Source organism: Scyliorhinus torazame, chromosome 7 (assembly GCF_047496885.1).
Source record: "Scyliorhinus torazame isolate Kashiwa2021f chromosome 7, sScyTor2.1, whole genome shotgun sequence".
Classification (NCBI taxonomy): Eukaryota; Metazoa; Chordata; class Chondrichthyes; order Carcharhiniformes; family Scyliorhinidae; genus Scyliorhinus; species Scyliorhinus torazame.
Genome location: NC_092713.1, coordinates 101,817,007 through 101,840,917, shown reverse-complemented (window position 1 = coordinate 101,840,917; position 23,911 = coordinate 101,817,007). Strand labels below are relative to the sequence as shown.

The 23,911-nt window shown below is 47.9% G+C and overlaps 1 protein-coding gene across 4 annotated transcripts in view; it reads left to right on the top strand.

The window, feature by feature from the left end:
* The first annotated feature begins 1,522 nt into the window (after positions 1-1,522).
* atg4c (autophagy related 4C, cysteine peptidase) overlaps positions 1,523-23,911 on the top strand; it is a 120,751-nt gene continuing 98,362 nt past the window's right edge. For 3 of the 4 annotated variants that reach the window (XM_072511159.1, XM_072511158.1, XM_072511156.1), the window contains exons 1-2: positions 1,523-1,658; positions 16,996-17,163. In XM_072511159.1, coding sequence (XP_072367260.1) covers positions 17,088-17,163 — 76 coding nt within the window. In that variant the 5' untranslated portion in view covers positions 1,523-1,658; positions 16,996-17,087. Of the gene's footprint in view, positions 1,659-3,375; positions 3,395-16,995; positions 17,164-23,911 lie in introns of those variants that run through there. The other variant, XM_072511157.1, reaches the window with a different exon arrangement.

Genomic DNA, 23,911 nt, shown 5'->3' with positions numbered 1-23,911 from the left:
CAGGGTCCGAGTGGTCTAGCCGGGGTGGAAAGTTGGGGGGAAGGAACCGAGGTTGGGAGGAGGAGTTTTACAAGAGGCAGTGGACGGGAGGAGCTGGAGACCTTGGGGGGGGGGGAGCTGTGTAAGATTCAGGGTGACTACGGGTAATCCCTGATTCCTTTTTTGGTATTTGTTTATGTAAACATGCGGGTTGAGGTTTGGGGGTTGGTGGGTAGATGGGATCGTTGTTATTATGGGGACTGACATATCTTGCTGATTATTGGTTATTGTTGATGGATGTAAATGTGGGAGAAAATGTGAAAAAGGAGAATAAAATTTTTTAAAAAACCAAAAAAAAACAGTGATGTGGAGATGCCGGCGTTGGACTGGGGTGAGCACAGTAAGAAGTCTTACAACACCAGGTTAAAGTCCAACAGGTTTGTTTTGAATCACTAGCTTTCGGAGCGCAGCTCCTTCCTCAGGTGATTCTCCTGCAGCCAGGTTCAATGCAGCTCCAAGAATACTCTCAAGAAGTTCGACACCATCCAGGATAAAGCAGCCCACTTAATTGCTACCCCTTCCACAACCATTCAATCCCTCCACAACCGACGAACAGTGGCAGCCGTATGTACCATTTATTTACAAGATGCATTGCGTGAAATCACCAAGGTGTCTTAGGGAGCGCCTTCCAAATTCAAGATCACTACCATTTGAAGATCAAGAGCAGCAGATACTTGAGAACAACATCACCTGGAAGTTCTCTCCAAGTCACTCATCATCCTTACTTGGAAATATATCACCGTTTCTTCACTGTTGCTGGGTCAAAATCCTGGAATTTCCCCCCCGTAATAGCACTGTGGGTGCATCTACACCTCAGGGCCTCAGCGGTTCAAGAAAGCTGCTCACCACCATCTTCTGAAGGGAAACTAGGGAGCACCAGAACCCTACACTGCAGAAGGAGGCCATTCGGCCCATTGAGTCTGATCCGGCCCTTGGAAAGAGCACCCTACTTAAGTCCACGCCTCCACCCTATCCCCATTACCCAGTAACTCTACCTAACCCTCTGGATACTAAGGGGCCAATCATGGCCAATGCACCTAACCTGCACACCTTTGGACAGTGGGAGGAAACCGGAGCACCTGGAGGAATCCCACGCAGACATGGGGAAGAGCGTGCAAACTCCAGACACAGATAAATGTAGGCCTAGCCAGCGATACCCACATCCTGTAAATTAATTTTGAAAAAGTTGCTGATTTCTTGTGCAGTATATTTATAGTGTGTACTATATATTTGCTGAATCATTCGTGTGCAGCATATTTATAATGTGTACTATATATTTGCTGAATCCTTGTTTGCAGTAAATTTATAACGTGTTCTTTGTCATATTTGCAACCCCTGATGTGCGGTATATTTATAATGTATGCTATGTCCTTGTGTATTACATGATATTTGCAGTCCTTGATGTGCAGTCTTGCAATTGTGCGGCATCTTTTTCTTTCACGTGACGTGTGGTGGCAGGCTGTCCCGGGGCCACGCATGCGCAGCGCTCTCTCGGTCCTGGATGTTTGGCGGCGCCATCTTGGGGAAGGAGCCCTGGGCCGGAAGGAGCGCCGCTGTGGTGTTCCCTGTGAATATGAATAATATTCGTACCGTGCTTCAAAATGGAAATCGCAGTGATGGTATGTACAAATCTACTTCACCGGGTGGGGTTCGTTTTCGGCACGAGTGACTTGGCCCTGTGTGTTTTTTTTTGACTCGGGTGCTTGCTGCTGTTCAGAGCCGGTTTCTGCTCAGTTTTGCCGCATGATTGACAAATAAAGCCAAGGCGAAAACTACACCGGATATTTATTCGGAAAGACAGGGCCTTCTAGGCCACCATAACCGTGCATTATTTCACATGCCAATCGAATCGATCTTTAAAAAATTTGGTTCATGAAACAGAACCTCCATCACTCTTCAACTACAATAAAGGAAATGCTGTACCAGACGTTGGTTAAACTACACTTGGCGTATGGTGTAGGCATTTCGGACTGGTGTACAGCTAAAAACGTTACCCTGCTTGAGGAAGTTCAACAGCAGTTAACTCGTTTTTCTGCAAGCAATTGATTGTGAGACACTCGTGTTTTACAAATCACGCCACTGGGCTGACGCATACATTCTCCAGAACCGAAGAAAAGCCCATAACGTTGCCATTAAAATTTTGAATGAACAAGTAAATACTTTTAAGCAACGCATGACGCCCAAAAGTGAACAAGCTCGGAAGAGCTACCAGCATCCCCACCTCAACGGGCTTCCTTTATCCCAAGAAACAATCTTCTACAAACCTTTATCTCTGTGCCCCCTAAAATTCATTTAAGGAAACTCTGTTGAACATTTTAATGTGCTCATTGACTGCACTCATTGTGCACCTCCTGTGAAACTTCCCTTCTGGAAGACTATGGAGGGAACCCTTCCCAAGTACTTATTTAGTTTTTCTGTTGTTGAATAAAAACAGCCCCCATGGGTCACATTGGATTCCTGTAAGTGACTGGGTGGTAAACTGCCCAGAAGATAAGGGCATCAAAAAGGTTAAACACTTGTTTTCTACGACCTTGGTGTCATTTTAGAGCACTGTCATTGAGGAGATAAAACATCTCTTTTGATTTGATTTATTGTCACATGTACCGAAGTACAGTGAAAAGCATTTTTCTGTGGCCGAGGGAACGTACAGAGTACGTACATAGTAGACAAAAAGAATAACCAACAGAGTACATCAACAAACAGTGATTGGTTACAATGCGGAACAAGGGGCCAAACAAAGCAAGTACATGAGCAAGAGCCGCATCGGACATTGTAAATAGTGTTCTTACAGGGAACAGATCAGTCCGAGGGACAGTCGTTGAGAGTCTTGAAGCTGTTCCTATGTCTGGATGTGCGGGTCTTCAGACTTCTGTACCTTCTGCCTGATGGAAGGGTCTGGAAGAAGGCAATGCCTGGGTGGGAGGGACCTCTGATAATGTTGTCTGCCTTCCTGAGGCAGCGAGAAGTGTATACAGAATCAATGTGGGGGAGGCAAGCTTGTGTGATGCGTTGGGCTGAGTTCACCACACTCTGCAGTATCTTGCGATCTTGGTCCGAGCAGCTGCCATACCAAGCTGTGATGCAGCCGGATAGGATGCTCTCTATTGTAGAAGTTTGTCAGAGTCGATGCAGACATGCCGAATTTCTTTAGCTTCCGTAGGAAGTAGAGACGTTGGGCTTTCTTGACTGTTGCATCAACGTGAGTGGACCAGGACAGACTGTTGGTGACCCCCAGAAACTTAAAGCTATCGACCATCTCCACTTCGGAGCCATTGATGCAGACGGGAGTGTGTGTTGAGCTATGCTTCCTGACGTCGATCATCAGTTCCTTGGTCTTTCCGACATTTAGAGAGAGGTTGTTTTCAGTACACAATGCAACCAAGTGATTTATTGCCCTTTTAAATCATATATGCCGAGATTAACCAAATGGAACCAGGGTGCAGAGTGTGTTGCAATTGCAGTTCAAAATTATTTTTAAAAAAGTGTATTTTCTTTCAGATATGTAAAAACAGTAACATATACAACAACCTCACAATCCACAGTTCGTACAATTTTCCCACTTTTTACCGCCTACCCTCCCCCATCCCCCGCGACGAACAGTTCCTCAAACATTGTCATGAACAGCCCCCACCGTGTCTCAAAGCCCCCCTCCGACCCCCTTGATGCGCAATCAGTTACACTCTAGATGAAGTGATTCCATAACTGAAGGCTTTAATCTGCTAGAATCTTTTCCCCAGCAGCTTCGATACAGAAAGTGAAAGCTGCTGGGACGGCACCATCTCTTATACCCCGCCTTCAGGGCGGAGCTACGCAATACAGCCAATGGTAGACTCTAGGGTCTAACCAATGGACATCAGCCTCTCAGGTACCGCAATACCTGGTACTACCACACCCCTCAACTCAAATTTTATCTTGTCCAACTGAAGAAAGCCATACAGGTCCCCCAGCCAGACCACCACCTCTGGCGGCGTATCCGACCTCCAATTCAGCAAGATCCCTCGCCTGGCAATTAGGCGAAGTCCACAACATCAGCCCCCTTCCCCTCCATCAGCTCCGGCATTTCCGATACAACAAGGATCGCCACCATCGGGCCCAGTCTGACCTCCACCCCCATAATGTTAGACAAAGTCACGAGCAACGCTTCCCAGTACCTCTCCAGCTTCTCGCAACCTTAGAACATGTGCGCGTGATTTGCTGACCCTCGGCCAAACTTCTCGTACCCACTCGCCCGAATCCTATGCACAACCATGAACTGAATCAAGCTCATCCTTGCACAAGAAGAGGTTGAATTCACCCTACACACCGCCTCAGACCACAGACCCCAGTCTATTTCACCCCAACTCCTCCTCCCACTTGCTCTTAATCCTCACCACTTGCGACCACCCCCCCACCACCCATATATGCCCTCAATCCTATCCTCTTCCGACTTGTTCGGGAGCAGTAATTGCTCCAATAGGGTATACCCCTGCAATATGGGAAACGCCCTCCGCTCCTTGCAAAGTTCCACACCTGCATATATCTAAATTCACTCCCCCATGGCAACGCAAACCTCTCCCACAACTCATCCAGACCTGCAAACTGTTCTTCCAGATACAGGTCCCTCACCCTCTCCAGTCGTACCTCTCTCCACTTCCCATACATCCCATCCTTCTCCCTCGCCTTAAACCTGTGATTCCTGCACAGTGGCATCAGCACCGTCATCCCCTCCAACTTAATATGCCTCTTCAGCTAATTCCACACCCTGACCGTCGACTACCACCTGAAGTTTTTTAAAATAAATTCAGAGTACCCAATTATTTAATTTGTTTCCAATTAAGGGGACAATTTAGCGTGACCAATCCATCTAACCTGCACATCTTTGGGTTGTGGAGTGAAGTCCATGCAGACACTGGGAGAATGTGAAAATTCCACACAGACAGTGTCCCGGGGCCAGGATTGAACCCGGGTCCTTGGCTCTGTAGGCAGCAGTACTAACTACTGCGCCACCGTGCCGCCCTACCACCTGGAGTTAACGGCAGGTGAGCACCCTCCCCCCCCAATTGCCTCACCTTCTCCATGTTCGCTGCCCATTAGTAGTGCAGCAGGTTCGGGAGCACCTCTACCCTCGCCACCTTCTCTGCCCATATAAACTCCGAAATCGCCGTCTCCAATTTCCGAAAGAAGGCCTTTGGGAGAAAGATCGGAAGGGTCTGGAAAACAAACCGGAACCTTGGCAGCACATTTATTTTCACAATCTCCACACTCCCTGCCAGTGTTAGGTGTAGTGTGCCCCATCTCTTAAATCCCCCCATATCTCCTCCACCAACGTTGTCAAATTCCACTTGTGCATCGTAGCCCATTCCCTCGTCCCCTGAATCCCCAAGTACCTGAACCTTTCCCCAGCTGCCTTAAATGGCAACATATACCCAAGTTGGCCCCCAGCCCCGCCGCATTCACCAGAAACACCTTACTCTTCCCAACATTTAACTTATACCCAGAGAAGGCCCAAACCTCTCCAATATTCCCATGATCTTGCCCGTACTCTCCAGTGGACCCGACACAAACAACAACAGATCGTCCAAGTACGACGACACACGGTGCTCCTTGCTCCCCTTCACAATCTCCTGCCACTCCACTGACCCCCTGAAGCCCATCGCCAAGGGCTCAATCGCCAGCGCAAACGGCGACAGCCCCTGTCTTGTATCTCTGTGCAGTCCGAAACCCATTTGTACATGCACCTGACACCGGAGCTACATTTAACGAGCGCACCCACGCCACAAACTCCGTGCCAAATCCAAACCTACCCAAGATCTCAAATAGATACCGCCACTCCACCCGATCAAAAGTCTTCTCTGCATCCATAGAGACAATGACCTCCCTCAGGCACCTGCGCACCGATGGAGTCATAACCACATTTAACAGCTTCCTGATGTTGCTGGAGAGCTTGCCTGCCCTTTACAAAACCCGTTTGGCCTGCCGCAACCACCTCTGGCACACATCCCTTTATCTTTTCCACCACCAACGTCTTTTAAAAAATGCATTTTATTACCAACATGTATCAAAACAGGTTACAACACATAAACATCCCAGGAATCATACTTCCCAGCAATCAACTATACAGCCTGTACAAAATGTTTCCCCTTTTTCATCCCCCCCCCCTCCCTGTGAGGAACAACTCCTCAAACATGGTCAGAAACACCCCCCCACCTTTTCTCAAACCACTCTGCAGAGCCCCTTAACACATTTTATCTTCTCCAACCGCAGGATGTTGCACAAGTCACCTAACTAAGCCGCTACCACTGGTGGCGATGCCGACCGCCACTCCAGTAAAATTTGCTGCCGTGCAATCAGAGAGATGAAGGCCACGACATCTGCCTTCCTCCTCTCCGTGAGCTATGGCTTCTCTGAAACCCCAAATATCACCACCAAACGGTCCAGGTCCACCTCCTCCACCACTATCCTGGCTAAGACCGCGAACACTCCCGCCCAGAATCTTCCCAATTTTGCGCAACCCCAAAACATGTACGTGTGGCGTGTGATTCGCTGGCCCCCACCCACACCTCACACTCATCTGCTATCTCCTGAAAGAACCCACTCATTTTAGCCCGAGTCTTATGCACCCTGAGCACTACCTTAAACTGTATCAGGCTCATCCTTGCACACAAGGAGGTCCCGTTTACCCTACGCAGTGCCTCACTCCATACTCCCCAATTGATCTTCCCTCCCAACTCCCCATCCCATTTCTCCTTGATCTTCACCACCCGCTTGCCTCCCTGCCCCCCCCCCAGCCACTTGTGTATATATCCCCAATTCTTCCCTCCCCTTCCACATCCGGAAGCAGCAGTCGCTTCAGCAAGGCGTATCCTGGCAACCGGGGGAACATCCTCCAGACATTTTGCGCAAAGTCCCTAACCTGCAGATACCTGAACTCATTCCCCCTCGGCAGCTCTACCCTCTCCCTTAGCTCCTCCAGACTGACGAACCCTTCCTCCAAATAGAGATCCCTCACCTTGGCCAGCTCCAATTCCCTCCATCCCCCCGGACTCAAACCCATGTTTCTCGCACAGCGGCGTTAACACCAGTATCCCTTCCACCTTAAAATGCCTCCTCAGCTGATTCTATATCTTCACCGTGGACTGCACCACCGGGCTCCCTGAATACCTACTCGGAGCCATTGGCAACACTGCCATCACCATAGCCCTCAAACTGGACCCCTTACAGCGAGAGGACACCTCAGAGGGCAGTGAGGCTATATGGGTAGAGATCAGGAATAAGAAGGGTGCAGTCACAATGTTGGGGGTATACTACAGGCCTCCCAACAGCCAGCGGGAGATAGAGGAGCAGATAGGTAGACAGATTTTGGAAAAGAGTAAAAACAACAGGGTTGTGGTGATGGGAGACTTCAACTTCCCCAATATTGACTGGGACTCACTTAGTGCCAGGGGCTTAGACGGGGCAGAGTTTGTAAGGAGCATCCAGGAGGGCTTCTTAAAACAATATGTAAACAGTCCAACTAGGGAAGAGGCGGTACTGGACCTGGTATTGGGGAATGAGCCCGGCCAGGTGGTAGATGTTTCAGTAGGGGAGCATTTCGGTAACAGTGACCACAATTCAGTAAGTTTTAAAGTACTGGTGGACAAGGATAAGAGTGGTCCGAGGATGAATGTGCTAAATTGGGGGAAGGCTAATTATAACAATATTAGGCGGGAACTGAAGAGCATAGATTGGGGGCGGATGTTTGAGGGCAAATCAACATCTGACATGTGGGAGGCTTTCAAGTGTCAGTTGATAGGAATACAGGACAGGCATGTTCCTGTGAGGAAGAAAGACAAATACGGCAATTTTCGGGAACCTTGGATGACGAATGATATTGTAGGCCTCGTCAAAAAGAAAAAGGAGGCATTTGTCAGGGCTAAAAGGCTGGGAACAGACGAAGCCTGTGTGGCATATAAGGAAAGTAGGAAGGAACTTAAGCAGGGAGTCAGGAGGGCTAGAAGGGGTCATGAAAAGTCATTGGCAAATAGGGTTAAGGAAAATCCCAAGGCTTTTTACACTTACATAAAAAGCAAGAGGGTAGCCAGGGAAAGGGTTGGCCCACTGAAGGATAGGCAAGGGAATCTATGTGTGGAGCCAGAGGAAATGGGCGAGGTACTAAATGAATACTTTGCATCAGTATTCACCAAAGAGAAGGAATTGGTAGATGTTGAGTCTGGAGAAGGGGGTGTAGATAGCCTGGGTCACATTGTGATCCAAAAAGACGAGGTGTTGGGTGTCTTAAAAAATATTAAGGTAGATAAGTCCCCAGGGCCGGATGGGATCTACCCCAGAATACTGAAGGAGGCTGGAGAGGAAATTGCTGAGGCCTTGACAGAAATCTTTGGATCCTCGCTGTCTTCAGGGGATGTCCCGGAGGACTGGAGAATAGCCAATGTTGTTCCTCTGTTTAAGAAGGGTGGCAGGGATAATCCCGGGAACTACAGGCCGGTGAGCCTTACTTCAGTGGTAGGGAAATTACTGGAGAGAATTCTTCGAGACAGGATCTACTCCCATTTGGAAGCAAATGGACGTATTAGTGAGAGGCAGCACGGTTTTGTGAAGGGGAGGTCGTGTCTCACTAACTTGATCGAGTTTTTCGAGGAGGTCACTAAGATGATTGATGCAGGTAGGGCAGTAGATGTTGTCTATATGGACTTCAGTAAGGCCTTTGACAAGGTCCCTCATGGTAGACTAGTACAAAAGGTGAAGTCACACGGGATCAGGGGTGAACTGGCAAGGTGGATACAGAACTGGCTAGGCCATAGAAGGCAGAGGGTAGCAATGGAGGGATGCTTTTCTAATTGGAGGGCTGTGACCAGTGGTGTTCCACAGGGATCAGTGCTGGGACCTTTGCTCTTTGTAGTATATATAAATGATTTGGAGGAAAATGTAACTGGTCTGATTAGTAAGTTTGCAGACGACACAAAGGTTGGTGGAATTGCGGATAGCGATGAGGACTGTCTGAGGATACAGCAGGATTTAGATTGTCTGGAGACTTGGGCGGAGAGATGGCAGATGGAGTTTAACCTGGACAAATGTGAGGTAATGCATTTTGGAAGGGCTAATGCAGGTAGGGAATATACAGTGAATGGTAGAACCCTCAAGAGTATTGAAAGTCAAAGAGATCTAGGAGTACAGGTCCACAGATCACTGAAAGGGGCTACACAGGTGGAGAAGGTAGTCAAGAAGGCATACGGCATGCTTGCCTTCATTGGCCGGGGCATTGAGTATAAGAATTGGCAAGTCATGTTGCAGCTGTATAGAACCTTAGTTAGGCCACACTTGGAGTATAGTGTTCAATTCTGGTCGCCACACTACCAGAAGGATGTGGAGGCTTTAGAGAGGGTGCAGAAGAGATTTACCAGAATGTTGCCTGGTATGGAGGGCATAAGCTATGAGGAGCGATTGAATAAACTCGGTTTGTTCTCACTGGAACGAAGGAGGTTGAGGGGCGACCTGATAGAGGTATACAAAATTATGAGGGGCATAGACAGAGTGGATAGTCAGAGGCTTTTCCCCAGGGTAGAGGGGTCAATTACTAGGGGGCATAGGTTTAAGGTGAGAGGGGCAAAGTTTAGAGTAGATGTACGAGGCAAGTTTTTTACGCAGAGGGTAGTGGGTGCCTGGAACTCACTACCGGAGGAGGTAGTGGAGGCAGGGACGATAGGGACATTTAAGGGGCATCTTGACAAATATATGAATAGGATGGGAATAGAAGGATACGGACCCAGGAAGTGTAGAAGATTGTAGTTTAGTCGGGCAGTATGGTCGGCACGGGCTTGGAGGGCCGAAGGGCCTGTTCCTGTGCTGTACATTTCTTTGTTCTTTGTTCTTTGTTCTTTATTCCTCCTCCATTCTAACCCACTCTACCCCTTCTCCTTCACATCATCACTGCACCTTATCCACATTTGCCACCCAATAATAATGAAGCAGGTTCGGCGAAGTCAACTCCCCCTGCTGGCTCTGCCTCTGTAGCATGGTCCTCCCGACCTTCGGCAGCTTCCTCGTCCATACAAAGTCCGAAATGATCGTGTCCAATTTCTGAGAAAAGACCTTTGATATAAAGATCGGGAGAGCCTGAAAGATAAAGAAGAACCTTGGCAGAATATTCATTTTCACCACTTGGACCTCCCTGCCAATGTCAACTGCAGTGTATCCCATCTCTTAAGATCCTCCCTGGCTTCCTCCACCAGCTTTGTTAAGTTCCACTTATGGAGCCCCATCCATTCGCTCGCTATCTGAATCCCCAAATACCTAAACCTATCCCTTGCTACCGTAAATGGCATCCCCTCTAAATTTGCCTGCCGTCCCAGCTCATTCATCGGGAAAACCTTGCTTATCCCTACATTCAGTTTATACCCCGAGAACCCTCCAAACCTCCCTAGCAGTCCCATAATCCTTCCCATACTCTCCAGCAGATCCAAAACATACAGCAACAGGTCATCAGCATAGAGCGACAGCCGATGCTCCCTCTGTCCCCTCATAATCCCCTGCCACTCCGCCGACCTCCTGGGAGCCATCGCCAACAGCTCTATGGCCAGCGCAAACAATAACGGCGACAGAGGGCACCCCTGCTTTGTACCCCTGTGTAAGACAAAGCTCCACCTCACACTCGCCTTTAGTGCCGCATACAGCAACCATGCCACAAATCTCGGCCCAAACCCAAACCTTCCCAAAACCTCAAACAAATTCACGATTCTCTTAAGGTTATGTCAGTTCAGTCAGCAGTTAAAAAGGCAAATGCAATGTTAGCATTCATGTCAAGAAGGCTAGAATACAAGACCAGGGATGTACTTCTGAGGTTGTATGAGGCTCTGGTCAGACCCCATTTGGAGTATTGTGAGCAGTTTTGGGCCCCGTATCTAAGGAAGGACGTGCTGGCCTTGGAAAGGGTCCAGAGGAGGTTCACAGTAATGATCCCTGGAATGAAGAGCTTGTTGTGTGAGGAACGGTTGAGGATTCTGGGGCTGTACTCGTTGGAGTTTAGAAGGATGAGGGGGATTTTATTGAAATTTACAGGATACTGCGAGGCCTGGATAGAGTGGACGTGGAGAGGATGTTTCCACTTGTAGGAAAAACTAGAACCAGCGGACACCATCTCAGACTAAAGGGACGATCCTTTAAAACAGAGATGAGGGGAAATTTCTTTAGCCAGAGGGTGGTGAATCTGTGGAACTCTTTGCTGCAGAAGGCTGTGGAGGCCAAATCACTGAGTGTCTTTAAGATAGAGATAGATAGGTTCTTGATTAATAAGGGGTTCAGGGGTTGGGGAGAAGGCAGGAGAATGGGGATGAGAAAATATCAACTGTGATTGAATGGCGGAACAGACTCGATGGGCTGGGCTGAGTGGCCTAATTCTGCTCCTATGTCTTATGGTCTAAATACTGCCACTCCACCCGATCAAATGCCTTCTCCGCGTCCATGGACACCACCACCTCCGTACCAGAGCCCTCGACGGATTCATCTCTATATTCAACAGCGTCTTATATTACTCGTGAGCTGCCTGACCTTCACAAAGCCTGTTTGATCTTCTGCAACCACCCTCGGGACACAATCCTCCACCCTCCCTGCCCCAACAATTTAGCCAATACTTTCACATCCATGTTCAATAGAGATATGGGCCAATACGACCTGCATTCCACTGGGTCCTTCCCCTTTTTTGGGATTAGCATGATTACTGCCTGCGTCGCCGTCGCTGGCAGCTCCCCCTTCTCCAGCGCTTCATTAAATGCCCCCAACAGATGTGGTGCCAGGTCCGTTGCAAATTCCTGATAAAATTCCGCCGGGTACCCATCCGGCCCAGGGGCCTTCCCTGACTTCATACCCATGATACTATCCAGCACCTCCCTCATACCCATGGGCTCCTCCAATGCCAGCCTCTTTGCATCCTCCACCTGGGGAAACTCCAGCTCATCCACAAACCGCCCCATGTCCTCCTCCTCTCCCCTTGGGTTCCCACCACCAACTTAGCCAGCACCTTCATGTCTGTGTTCATCAACGAAATGGGCCTGTATGACCCACACTCCATTTCCCCTTCTTCGGGATTTGCGTGATCAATGCCTGTGTCAGTGTCTCTGGCAGCTCCCCCTTTACCAATGCCTCCGTAAACATCCCCAACAAATATGGTGCCAACTCCATTGCAAACGCCTTATAGAACTCCACTGGAAAGCCACCCGGCCCCAGAGCCTTCCCTGACTTCATCCACCTAATGCTATTTAATCACCTCCCTCAGCCCCAACGGCTCCTCCAGTGCCTGCCGTGGAAACTCCAATTCATCCAGGAACCGTCCTATATTCTCTCTCCTCCCGGCTCCACCCTGTACAACTTTTCATAGTACCCCTGATCACCTCATTATTCTCCCTGGCTCTGACACTACCTCCCCCTTCTCTGTTTGCACCTTTAAAATTTCCCTGGACGCAGCCTGCCTCCTCAGTCAGTGGGCCACCATGCAGCTCACTTTCTCACCATACCCCATATTCGTATTGCACCCCCTTCACCCTCCTTAGTGCCCCACTCCCCTTCCCGTTGTCAATCTATTGAACTGCCCTTGCAACCTCTTCCTCTTAGCCAGCAATTCTTTAGTGGGGGCCCCCGCGTATCTTCTATCCACCTCAACTCTCTCAGCAACAACCGTCCATGCTCCTCCTGTCCCTGTGTGCCTTGAATGAGATAATCTCCCTTCGGACCACGACCTTCAACGCCTCCCAGAATGTGGCTGCCGACACCTCCCTCTTCTGATTGATTTCCATGTACTTCCCATTCGCGGACCTCACCTTTTTACAGAACCCCTTATCTGCCAGCAAACCCGAATCCAGCCTCCACCCTGGCCTCTGCACCTGACTCTCACTGAGCCTCACTTCCAGCCAATGCGGCGCATGATCGGATATCACAATTCCCGCATACTCCGCCCCAACAACACCGCCCGGCTCACCAACCTTCCAAACTCCTTCGACATCCTCAACTTTTCCGTTGACTTGGGGCTAGACCTTTCCATCCTCGGTTCCATCACGCAATTAAAATCTCCACTCATAATCAATTGATCTGAATCCAGATCCAGCAAATCCCTCACAAACCCCATATCATCCCAATTCGGCGCATATATGTTGACTAGTACCAACGGTGTCCCCTCCAGCACCCCACTCACAATCACATATCTTCCTCCCGGGTCCCGCACTTCCTTGGCCCCCACAAACCCCATTCTTTTGTTCACCAAAATGGCCACTCCCCGTGACTTTGAGTCAAACCCCGAGTGGAATACCTGTCCCACCCTTCCCTTCCTCAACCTAACCTGGTTCTTCACTCGGAGCTCCGTCCCCTGTAAGATCACCTCCGCCTTCAAACTCCTCAGGTGCGCAAAAATCCGGAACCTCTTAATTGACCCATTTAACCTCTGGACATTCCACGTTACACGTACGCCTCCACTCCCCTCTACAATCCGCCATCATCCCTCTCTAGTTCTAGCTTCATCATTAGACACTGCTCGGGGACATTTGGCGCAAATTCCTTTGCACAATGGAAACAAGTGGCCTGAGGTCAGTGTCCACCAGAAACACCGGCAGCCCATAATCATGGAAGTTTTCTAAACCTATGACTAATCCAAGGCATTCCTACTCAATCTGCGCAAACCTGCGCTTTGTTTCGGACATCACTATACGTAAATGCCACCGGCAGCCAACTGTCGTCTGCACCCTGCTGCAGTAATACCATGCCAAGGCCATCCTGGGATGCATCGGTTGAAATGTTTGTCTTTCTCGCCGGGTCAAAGAAGGCGAGGGCTGGCGTCAGCGAGATACGCAATGCTTGCCACTCCTGCTCATGCTTGGGAGAGCATTGAAACACTACGTCTTTCTGGCGTCTCGTAGATGGGATGTTTTGGAGGCCAGGTTTGGAATACACTTTCCAACAATATTGATCACCCCTAGTATGCGTAACACGCCTTTTTTGTCTGTGGGTCGTGGCATCATTAGAATAGCCTCTATCTTTTCATCATCCGGCTGCACATCTTGTGCCGAAAGCCTGTCCTCTAAAAAAATGATGGTATCAACACCAATTTGACATTTTGTTTTATTGAACTTGAGACCATTTTTCTCCACCCGTTGTAGGACTCTAAGAAGCCTGCTGTCATGCTTCTCATGTGTGGACCTCCAGACTATGATATCATCGACATAAACGCAGACATCTGGTAACCCTTCAACGACATGCTCCATGGCACAATGGAAGAGTTCAGATGCCAGAATAAAGCCGAATGGCATTTTCAGGAAGCAGTAGCGCCAGAAGGGTGTGTTAAACATGCACAGCCTTATGCTCGCTTCGCCCAGCTGAAGCTGCCAGAAGCCTTGTGCCGCGTCCAACTTGCTGAAACAGGTCGCTCCAGCCATCTCGCACGCTATTTCTTCCCTTTTCGGGATCGGGTAGTGCTCCCTCTTGATGTTCAAGTTGAGGTCCTTGAAGTCCAGGTCACCATTCCTTTTTTTCGCACACACCATGGAGTTAACCCAGTTGGTGGGTTCCTCTATGCGCCTAATGACTACTAGAGCCGTCATTCTGTGTAACTCGTCCTTCAGTTTGTCCTTTAGCGGAGCAGGCACACGTCTCGGCGCGTGACCGACTTGCTTTGCAGTCTCCTTCAGCTGGATGCAGTATGTAAAAGACAGAGTGCCAAAGCCTTTAAATACCTCCGATAATCCATAATAGATTCAATGGATATATATTGGCGGGGTGCCATGCTTTCTGCAGCGTACACCCGCTTAACGTGCTAACGCTCTTCACAGGCCTCCACTCCAATGAGCGATTCGCGCTCTGACTCCACTATGGAAAATGTGATCATACATGTTCTGTCCTTGACGGTGACTGCGAGCTCACATGCTCCTAACGTCATGATCTGATGACAGTTATTATAGTCCTTCAGGGGTAATGCTGGTGGGACCATTTTTGGCTTGATTTTCAGGTGTTTCAACGCTGACTAAGTGATCAGATTGGCCCTCGCTCCGATGTCAAGCTTACATTTGATTAGCGTGCTATTAACATCAGTGGAATTGTCCATCTATCCTCTATGGTCTTTGCATCTGGATCACTGTGGCTACAAATCTTGAGGAAATATTTTTTTGTTTTGGCTGGTCGGGCTTTCATGTCCCCCATCGAGATCATATTCACAGCCGCTAGGTCGTTGATGTATATCTCCTTATCCACACTGATTGGTTCTGTTTGGTCAGCTGTTGGACATAAGGTACATCGCCTAGCAAAATGACCCGTTCTGTCACACTTGTAATAGACTTTTCCAAGTGCGGGACATTGTTGTGGCAAATGCCTATTGCCCCATTTCTGGCAAAAAATGGCGGATCCGGACAGCATGGTGGCGCAGTGGTTAGCACTGCTGCCTCAGCGCTGAGGTCCCAAGTTCGATCCCGACTCTGGGTCACTGTCCTTGTGGAGTTTGCACATTCTCCCCGTGTTTGTGTGGGTTTCGCCCCCACAACCCAAAGATGAGTAGGGTAGGTGGATTGGCCACACTAAATTGTCCCTTAATTGGAAAAAGTGAATTGGGTACTCTAGATTAAAAAAAAAGAAAATGGCGGATCAGGTAGGTCTCTTAAAATGGCCACCCGCACTGAGACTACGTTTCATTTCTGACTGCGTCACAGTGTGCTTAAAATGGATGGCTGCACTGAGATCATGTTTCCTTTTCGACTGCATCACAGTGCTTATGGCACCAGTGCCTTCTTTGAGATTGGCGTCAACATGTTTTAAGCTGAGCATACTGATCTGTTGTGCAGCCAGCTCACTTGCATGGCAGATCTTGATGGCATTTTTTAATTTCAGGTTGTCTTCCCGCAACAATCTCTCACGGAGTTTATCATTCAATGTCCCAAACATTATCTGGTCGCGGATCATCGATTACTTTACCAAAATTGCAAGATTGGGCCTTCAACCCCAAGTTGTTTACAAAGCTATCAAAAAATGTGTCTGCTTTTTTGGTACATGTACGAAATATGTAATGTTCAAATGTTTGGTTTTTCTTCGGGGGGGCATTGCCGATCAAAGTACTTTATCACCACACTGTCAAAAGCGAAGGTATTGTATATTTCTACTGCTTGAGGACCTGCTACCGTGAGCAGCAACGCAATACGCCCCTCATCAGGCTGTGCCTGCAGGACAAGGCTGAAACATAGATTCTAAATTGTTGCTTGAAAACGCTCCAATTTCCATCTACATTACCTGATACTTGAGGCTGGTGAGGTGCCTTTAAACCTTCCATCTCTAACTTCACCGTTGTTTGTTGTGTTGAGTTGCAAATGGCTGTAGTTCACCAGGTCGGCGGAAGAATTTTCTCTTTTCGTTCTTCAGAGTTAATTGTGTACACTTAATAAAGTAATGAAGCCATATTTAGGAAACTTTATTTCTCTTTCATTATCTGTGCTTAATTATCTAATTCTACCCTTTTGAGCATCCACAATTTTAATTGCCCCAACATTGGTGACCATGTCTCCAGTTGCCTCGGCCCTAAGCTCTGAAATTACCCCTTTGTTCTCACTGCCTCTCTGTTTCATTTTTCTCTTTTAAAACATTTTAAAAAACTTGCCTCTTTGACCAAACTTTTAGTTATCTGATCTCATATCTCCTTATCTGACTCAGTATCATATTTTGTTTTGTAATGCTTCTGTGAAGGACCTTGGGAAATTGTATTGTGTTTAAGGGGCTGTATAAATATGAGTTGCTGTGAAAATATTTGTCAAGGGCATTTTTTGAGCAAAATAGCTTATTCTTGGAATTGTTCCACTTGTGACTGGGTGGGTGTGGGGAGCTGGTGAGTAGAGAGCTTACTTGCTGCTCTTAGCTCAGTTTCACAATGAACAGTGCAGATACTCATTAAAGCAATGTTTGTTTCTTGAATTGATCAATTTGAATGTTACAAAACTAATACTTTGCTGTTTCATCTTTCAGTGAGTTCTCTGCCTTCCGCTTTGGAATAGAGCGAAGTGTTTTGGCATCAAAGCAAGGAAAGTTGGGATGGCAACATCTGCTAAAAGTTGAAAATGGAAGATAGCGAACCTGATGAAGTGGATAAACTGAAGGCCAAGTTTATGTCAGCATGGCATAATATGAAGTACAGTAGGTGCTGTTTGTACACGTTCAGATTTAAGAGAGTAAGGGTATAAACAAAGCTTTGGCAAAGAGTCATCCAGACTCAACTTTAGCTCTGTTCTCTCTTCACAGATGCTGTCAGATCTGCTTGGATTGTCCAGCATTTTCTGTTTTGGTTTCAGAGTGAGGGCACATATCGGGTTACCGAAGGGCTGTTAAATTTCAAAGCAATGTCTGCATTAAAATCTTCATGTGGAGATGCCGGCGTTGAACTGGGGTGAGCACAGTAAGAAGTCTTACAACACCAGGTTAAAGTCCACAGGTTTGTTACAAACACTAGCTTTTGGAGCACTGCTCCTTCCTCAGGTGAAGCATTCACATAGTGTTTGTAACATAGTGTTTGTAACAAACCTGTTGGTCTTTAACCTGGTGTTGTAAGACTTTTAAAAATCTTCAGATCACCTCTATTTATGATACATACAAGGCATACACACAGAACAGCACCACATTTGATTTGCTGTTCTCAGGGTCAGCAGTCGGTTAGTACAGTTATTCGCAGCAATACTCATAACCCCCCTTTCCAAAACTGCGAAAAGAATCATTGACCAGAATTCCTCTTGATCTTCCAGTCACCGCTAATGGAAGTCACACATGTGGATGTCATGTGAGGATAGAATTGGGCTTGGCTGTTATCGACCCTATGATTAAATAAGCTATCAGCGCTCACTGTCTGGCCTCTCAGATGACACACAAGGGGGCCATTTGGCCATCAAGTCCCTGCTGTTCCACATGGAGTAATATAGTCAGTTTCATGCCACTGGTAGGTCCCTGTAATGTGTTTCCTTTCAGCATCCACCCAATCTCCTTTTGAAATCATTGATTGTTTCTGCATTCATTACTCTCACTGGCAGCAGGTTCCAGGTCAAATGAACAAAGAAAATTACAGCACAGGAACAGGCCCTTCGGCCCTCCCAGCCTTCGTCGATCCAGATCCTTTATGTAAACCTGTCGCCTATTTTCCAAGAATCTACTTCCCTCTGTTCCCCTCCCGTTCATATATCTGTCTAGATGCATCTTAAATGATGCTATCGTGCCCGCCTCTACCACCTCCGCTGGCAAAGCGTTCCAGGCACCCACCACCCTCTGCGCAAAAAACTTTCCACACACATCTCCCTTAAACTGTCCCCCTCTCACCTTGAAATCGTGACCCCTTGTAATTGACACCCCCACTCTTGGAAAAAGCTTGTTGCTATCCACCTGTCCATACCTCTCATAATTTTGTAGACCTCAATCAGGTCCCTCTCAACCTCCGTCTTTCCAACGAAAACAATCCTAATCTACTCAACCTTTCTTCATAGCTAACACCCTCCATACTAGGCAACCTCCTGGTGAACCTCCTCTGCACCCTCTCTAAAGCATCCACATCCTTCTGGTAATGTGGCGACCAGAACTGCACGCAGTATTCCAAATGTGGCCTAACCAAAGTCCTATATAACTGTAACATGACCTGCCGACTCTTGTACTCAATACCCCGTCCGATGAAGGCAAGAATGCTGTATGCCTTCTTGACCACTCTATCGACCTGCGTTGCCACCTTCAGGGTACAATGGACCTGAACTCCCAGATCTCTCTGTACATCAATTTTCCCCAGGACTCTTCCATTGACCGTATAGTCCGCTCTTGAATTAGATGTTCCAAAATGCATCACCTTGCATTTGCCTGGATTGAGCTCCATCTGCCATTTCTTTGCCCAACTCTCCAATCTATCTATATTTTGCTGTATTCTCTGACAGTCCTCCTTGCTATCTGCAACTCCACCAATGTTAGTATCATCTGTAAACTTGCTAACCAGATCGTCCAGATCATTTATGTCCAAGTCCTTCGTCCAGATCATTTATGTATATCACAAACAACAGTGGTCCGAGCACGGATCCCTGTGGAACACCACTAGTCACCTTTCTCCATTTTGAGACACTCCCTTCCACCACTACTCTCTGTCTCCTGTTGCCCAGCCAGTTCTTTATCCATCTAGCTAGTACACCCTGAACCCCATATGACTTCACTTTTTCCATCAACCTGCCATGGGAAACTTTATTAAACGCCTTACTGAAGTCCATGTATATGACATCTACAGCCCTTCCCTCATCAATTAACTTTGTCACTTCCTCAAATAATTCTATTAGGTTTGTAAGACATGACCTTCCCTGCACAAAACCATGGTGCCTATCACTGATAAGTCTGTTTTCTTCAAAATGTGAATAGATCCTATCCCTCAGTATGTTCTCCAACAGTTTGCCTACCACTGACGTCAAGCTCACAGGTCTATAATTCCCTGGATTATCCCTGCTATCCTTCTTGAACAAAGGGACAACATTAGCAATTCTCCAGTCCTCCGGGACCTCACCCGTGCTCAAGGATGCTGCAAAGATATCTGTTAAGGCCCCAGCTATTTCGTCCCTCGCTTCCCTCAGTACTCTGGGATAGATCCCATCAGGACCTTGTCCACCTTAATGCCTTTTAGAATACCCAAAACTTCCCCCTTCCTTATGCCCACTTGACCTAGAGTATTTAAACATCCATCCCTAGCCTCAACATCCGTCATGTCCCTCTCCTTGGTGAATACCGATGCAAAGCACTCATTAAGAATCTCACCCATTTCCTCTGACTCCATGCATAAATTCCCTCTTTTGTCTTTGAGTGGGCCAATCCTTTCTCTAGTTACCCTCTTGCACCGTATATATGAATAAAAGGCTTTGGGATTTTCCTTAACCCTGTTAGCCAAAGATATTTCATGACCCCTTTTAGCCCTCTTTACTGTGCGTTTGAGATTTGTCCTACTTTCCCGATATTCCTCCAAAGCTTCATCTGTTTTAAGTCGCCTAGATCTTGTGTATGCTTCCTTTTTCATCTTAGCTAGTCTCATTATCACTTGCGCCCTGGAACCATCCTGGCAAATCTCCGTTGCAACCTTTCAAGGGCCGTCACATTTTTCTTAAGTGTGATGAACTAGGTTGGGGCCGAGGAAAAACTTAATATAGGTTCAGCATAACTCATCTTTTGTACTCAATGTCTCTATTTATGAAGCCCAAGATCCCTTATACTTTGCTCATCACTTTTTCAGTATGTCCTGCCACCTTCAAAGATCATTGCACATGGTGCCCCAGGTCTGTCTGTTCCTGCATATTCTTTAGAATTGTGCCATTTAGTCTATATTACCTCTCTCATCCCTTCTGCCAATATGTAACCACAATGACTGGCTGCTTTCTATCCTTGAGCTATTTTAAATATTTCAATTACACACTGGCCCGCCTATTCAATAAGCTTCAATTTTGTTAACCAGTTTCTCATGTGCCACCTTGTCAAATACTTTCTTAAAATCTGTGTATGTAACATCCACCACATTCCCTTCATCGACTGTTACTTCATCAAAAAATTAAATTCGATTAGCCTAGCACGATCTGCCTTTTACAAATGACCAGTTGGAAGTGCAAATGCAACGTGACTGACATGAATGGAACTGGATCCCACTGCAGACATCATGGGCCGAAGGGCCTCTTTCTGTGCTGTAAAGCTCTATGATAACCCAGCACCTTCAGGAGTGGAGAGGAAACAAATGTGTGATTACAAAATGTTAGCGGAGTTAATGAGTCGAGTTCTTCAGACCATATGGAACTTTAACAAAATGTCCTTTGATGCCTCATGCATGCGAGAGAGCAAAACCCGACTGCTGTAACTCCAGCTTGGTCCAAGTCGCTCGGTCCGAACAAAGCCTGTACACATTTCTTTATACTGTTTGGATGATACAGAATGATTCCAAGTAATACAAAGTGATTCAAAGTAATATAATATAACTGATTATCGATACCGGCAACTTGATTAGGTTGCAGTCACTCTCCTGATTAGATGACGTGCATACATTGTCTTAATGCTTTACTTCTGATCGTTCGGTGGATACATCTTGTCCATCAGCTTCACAATACAAAGGAACGTACTTTAGACAATCAGTCCGTAATTAGGTGGTGAGTGTCCTACCTTCCTGATACCTGCATAACGTTGTGTGCACAATGCCCCTTCCAAACATGCCGGAGCCAAGCTGAATGTTTCCGATTAGTCCCTGTTGCTAGGGCTTTGGAAATGGGGAGCACTTTCGGAAGAACCCACTTAACCATCCTGACGACGGATTTAACCGACTCCCGGCATCCATTGGCCTCTTGCCTTCCGGTGACGGCCATGGTGTGAGTGGTTGCACACATGGCAGCTCCTGCTTGAAGGAGTATTTGGAAGACGTTGGGAACAAAGGAGGAGGAGCAGGAAAACAGGTCGTGGAGGAGCAGGGAAACCGGTCGTGGAGGAGCAGGGAAACCGGTCGTGGAGGAGCAGGAAAACAGGTCGTGGAGGAGCAGGAAAACAGGTCGTGGAGGCAGAATCTGCGAATAGTTGGCCTGCCTGAAGGAGTGGGAGGTGCTAGTGCCACAAGATACGTTTAAAGGATGGTGGCGGAGGGAGTGCTGGACAAGGCCCCTGAGGTGGACAGAGCGGACAGGTCTCTGAGGCAAAAGCCAGGCGCCAGGGCGCCACCGTGGGTGGTGATCGTGAGACTCCACAAGTTTGTGGAGGAAGAGAAAATCTTGCAGTGGGCCAGGGAGAAGCGGAACTGCAAATGGGAGAGGAACAAGGTCCGAATATATCAGGACATTGGAGCTGAACTGGCAAAATGACGTGCGGGGTGCAACAGGGCCAAGGCTGTGCTGAATCAACAGTGGATCAGGTTTGAGGTGCTCTATCCGGCGAAAGTATGGATGACTATGAAGACCGGGAATACTATTTTGAGACCCCACAGCCAATGACTTTATTAAGGAGCATAAACTGGGGGAGAACTGAACAATTTGGGGAGATGGAGGTGCTGACACTTTGGAGAAATGGAGATTACTGGTAGAGTGGGGGTTGGAGGGAGTTTTTTTTTCTTTTCCTCCGATGTGGAGGGGTTTTCTTTTTCGGTTGGGTTGATAAATTGACAAAGGGTAGTAGGGGTGAAAAGTTTGTAAGGGGATGGCTGTCTCTTCTCCCCCTCCCCCCGCCCCTGTGTTTTTTCTATTTGTTTGTCTTTTGGGGAGGTGACCTGTGGTTTGAGATGAGTCTTTGGATGGGTGGGGAGGATGAGGTCTGCAGAGAGCCTTCTTCACAAAACATAGAAGTGGGGGTGGGATTTTAGTAGGAGGTGCCTTTGGGCAGGAGCTTCCACGCTGACGGGTAATGCTGGTGAGGAGAAGTGAGGTGAGGGAGAAAGCCGTGAGAGGTGGCTGTGGTGGTTGAGGAAGCGGGGGGGGGGGGCATGTGGCAAGGTTGGAGAAGAAACATGGTCAGGGGCTGAGAAAAAGGCCCTCTTGGATGGGCCATGTACAGGGTGAAATTAGCGGGGGTAGAGCTAAAAGGTGAAGATAGCGGACAGTAAAGGGGAATGGAGGCGCAAGCTCCCGGTAAGGCTGATAACATGGAACGAGAGAGTGCTCAATCGGCTGGTGAAAAGATCTCGGGTTTTGCGCACCTCAGGAGTTTAAAAGCGGAGGTGGTCTTTCTGCAGGAGAGGCACCTCTGCCAGAAGAACCAGGTTAGGCTAAGAAAAGGATGGGTGGGTCAGGTTTTCCATTCGGGCTTTGATTCAAAGTCATGGGGGGGCCATTCTGATGAGCAAGAAAACGGGGTTTGTGAGCGTGAAGGAAGTGAGGGACCTGGGTGGGGGATATGTGATGGTGAGTGGGGTATTAGACGGGACGCCGGTGGTGTTGGTGAATGTGTATGCACTGAATTGGGACAATGCAGGTTTTATGAGGGGGTTGCTGGCAGCGATGGTGGATTTGGCCACACACCAGTTGATTATGGGAGGAGATTTCAATTGTATCCTAGAGCCGAGAGTAGATAGCTTGAGCCCAGGTCAATGGGTAGGATACAAATGGCAAAGGAGCTGGGTGGGTTTATGGAAAAGGTGGGTTGATGGGTCCGTGATGCTTCAAGAACCCTGGGGGAAGGGAGTATTCCTTTTTCTCATATGTGTATAGGGTGTATTCAAGAAAGAACTTTTTTTGTGATGAGCTGGGAGGTTTTTGTTTGAGTGGAGGGGGCAGAGTACGCGGGGATAGTAATCTCGGACCATGCATCCCACTGGCTGGAGATTCAGCTTAGATCGGGATGGGAGTAGAGGCCGGGATGGAGGCTCGATTCGGGGTTGTTGGCATATAGAGGGTTTTGCGATAAAGTGCGGGCTGTGATTAAAGATTATGTAGAATTGAATCAAAACAAGAAGGCCACATTTTGGGAAGCATATTTTGGCAGTAGGTCCGGGGGGAGATAATCTCGTTCAAGGCCCATGCGGATAAGGAAAGGAAGGAGGAATATGAATAATTAATGAACGAGATAGTTGAGGTGGATAGGGAGTACTCGAGGGCACCCACCACAGAGGGATTGGTGAGGAGGAAAAAGTTGCAGGGACAATTAGATAGGTTGACGACGGAGAGGGCGGCAGGACAGCTGCTTGGGGCAAGGGGGATGCAGTACGAATATGGGGAGAAGGCGAGTCGAATGTTAGCGCATCAGCCATGGAGGCAGGCCACGTCCAAGGAAAAATTGAAGATACGGACAGAGGCAGGGGATGTGGTGGGGGAGCCGGGGAAGATAAACAAGGCGATGAGGGATTATTATAAGGAGCTGTACAGGGCAGACCCGGCGGTGAAGCGGGAGACATGGGACGGTTTTTCGACAAACTGGAATTTCCACAGTT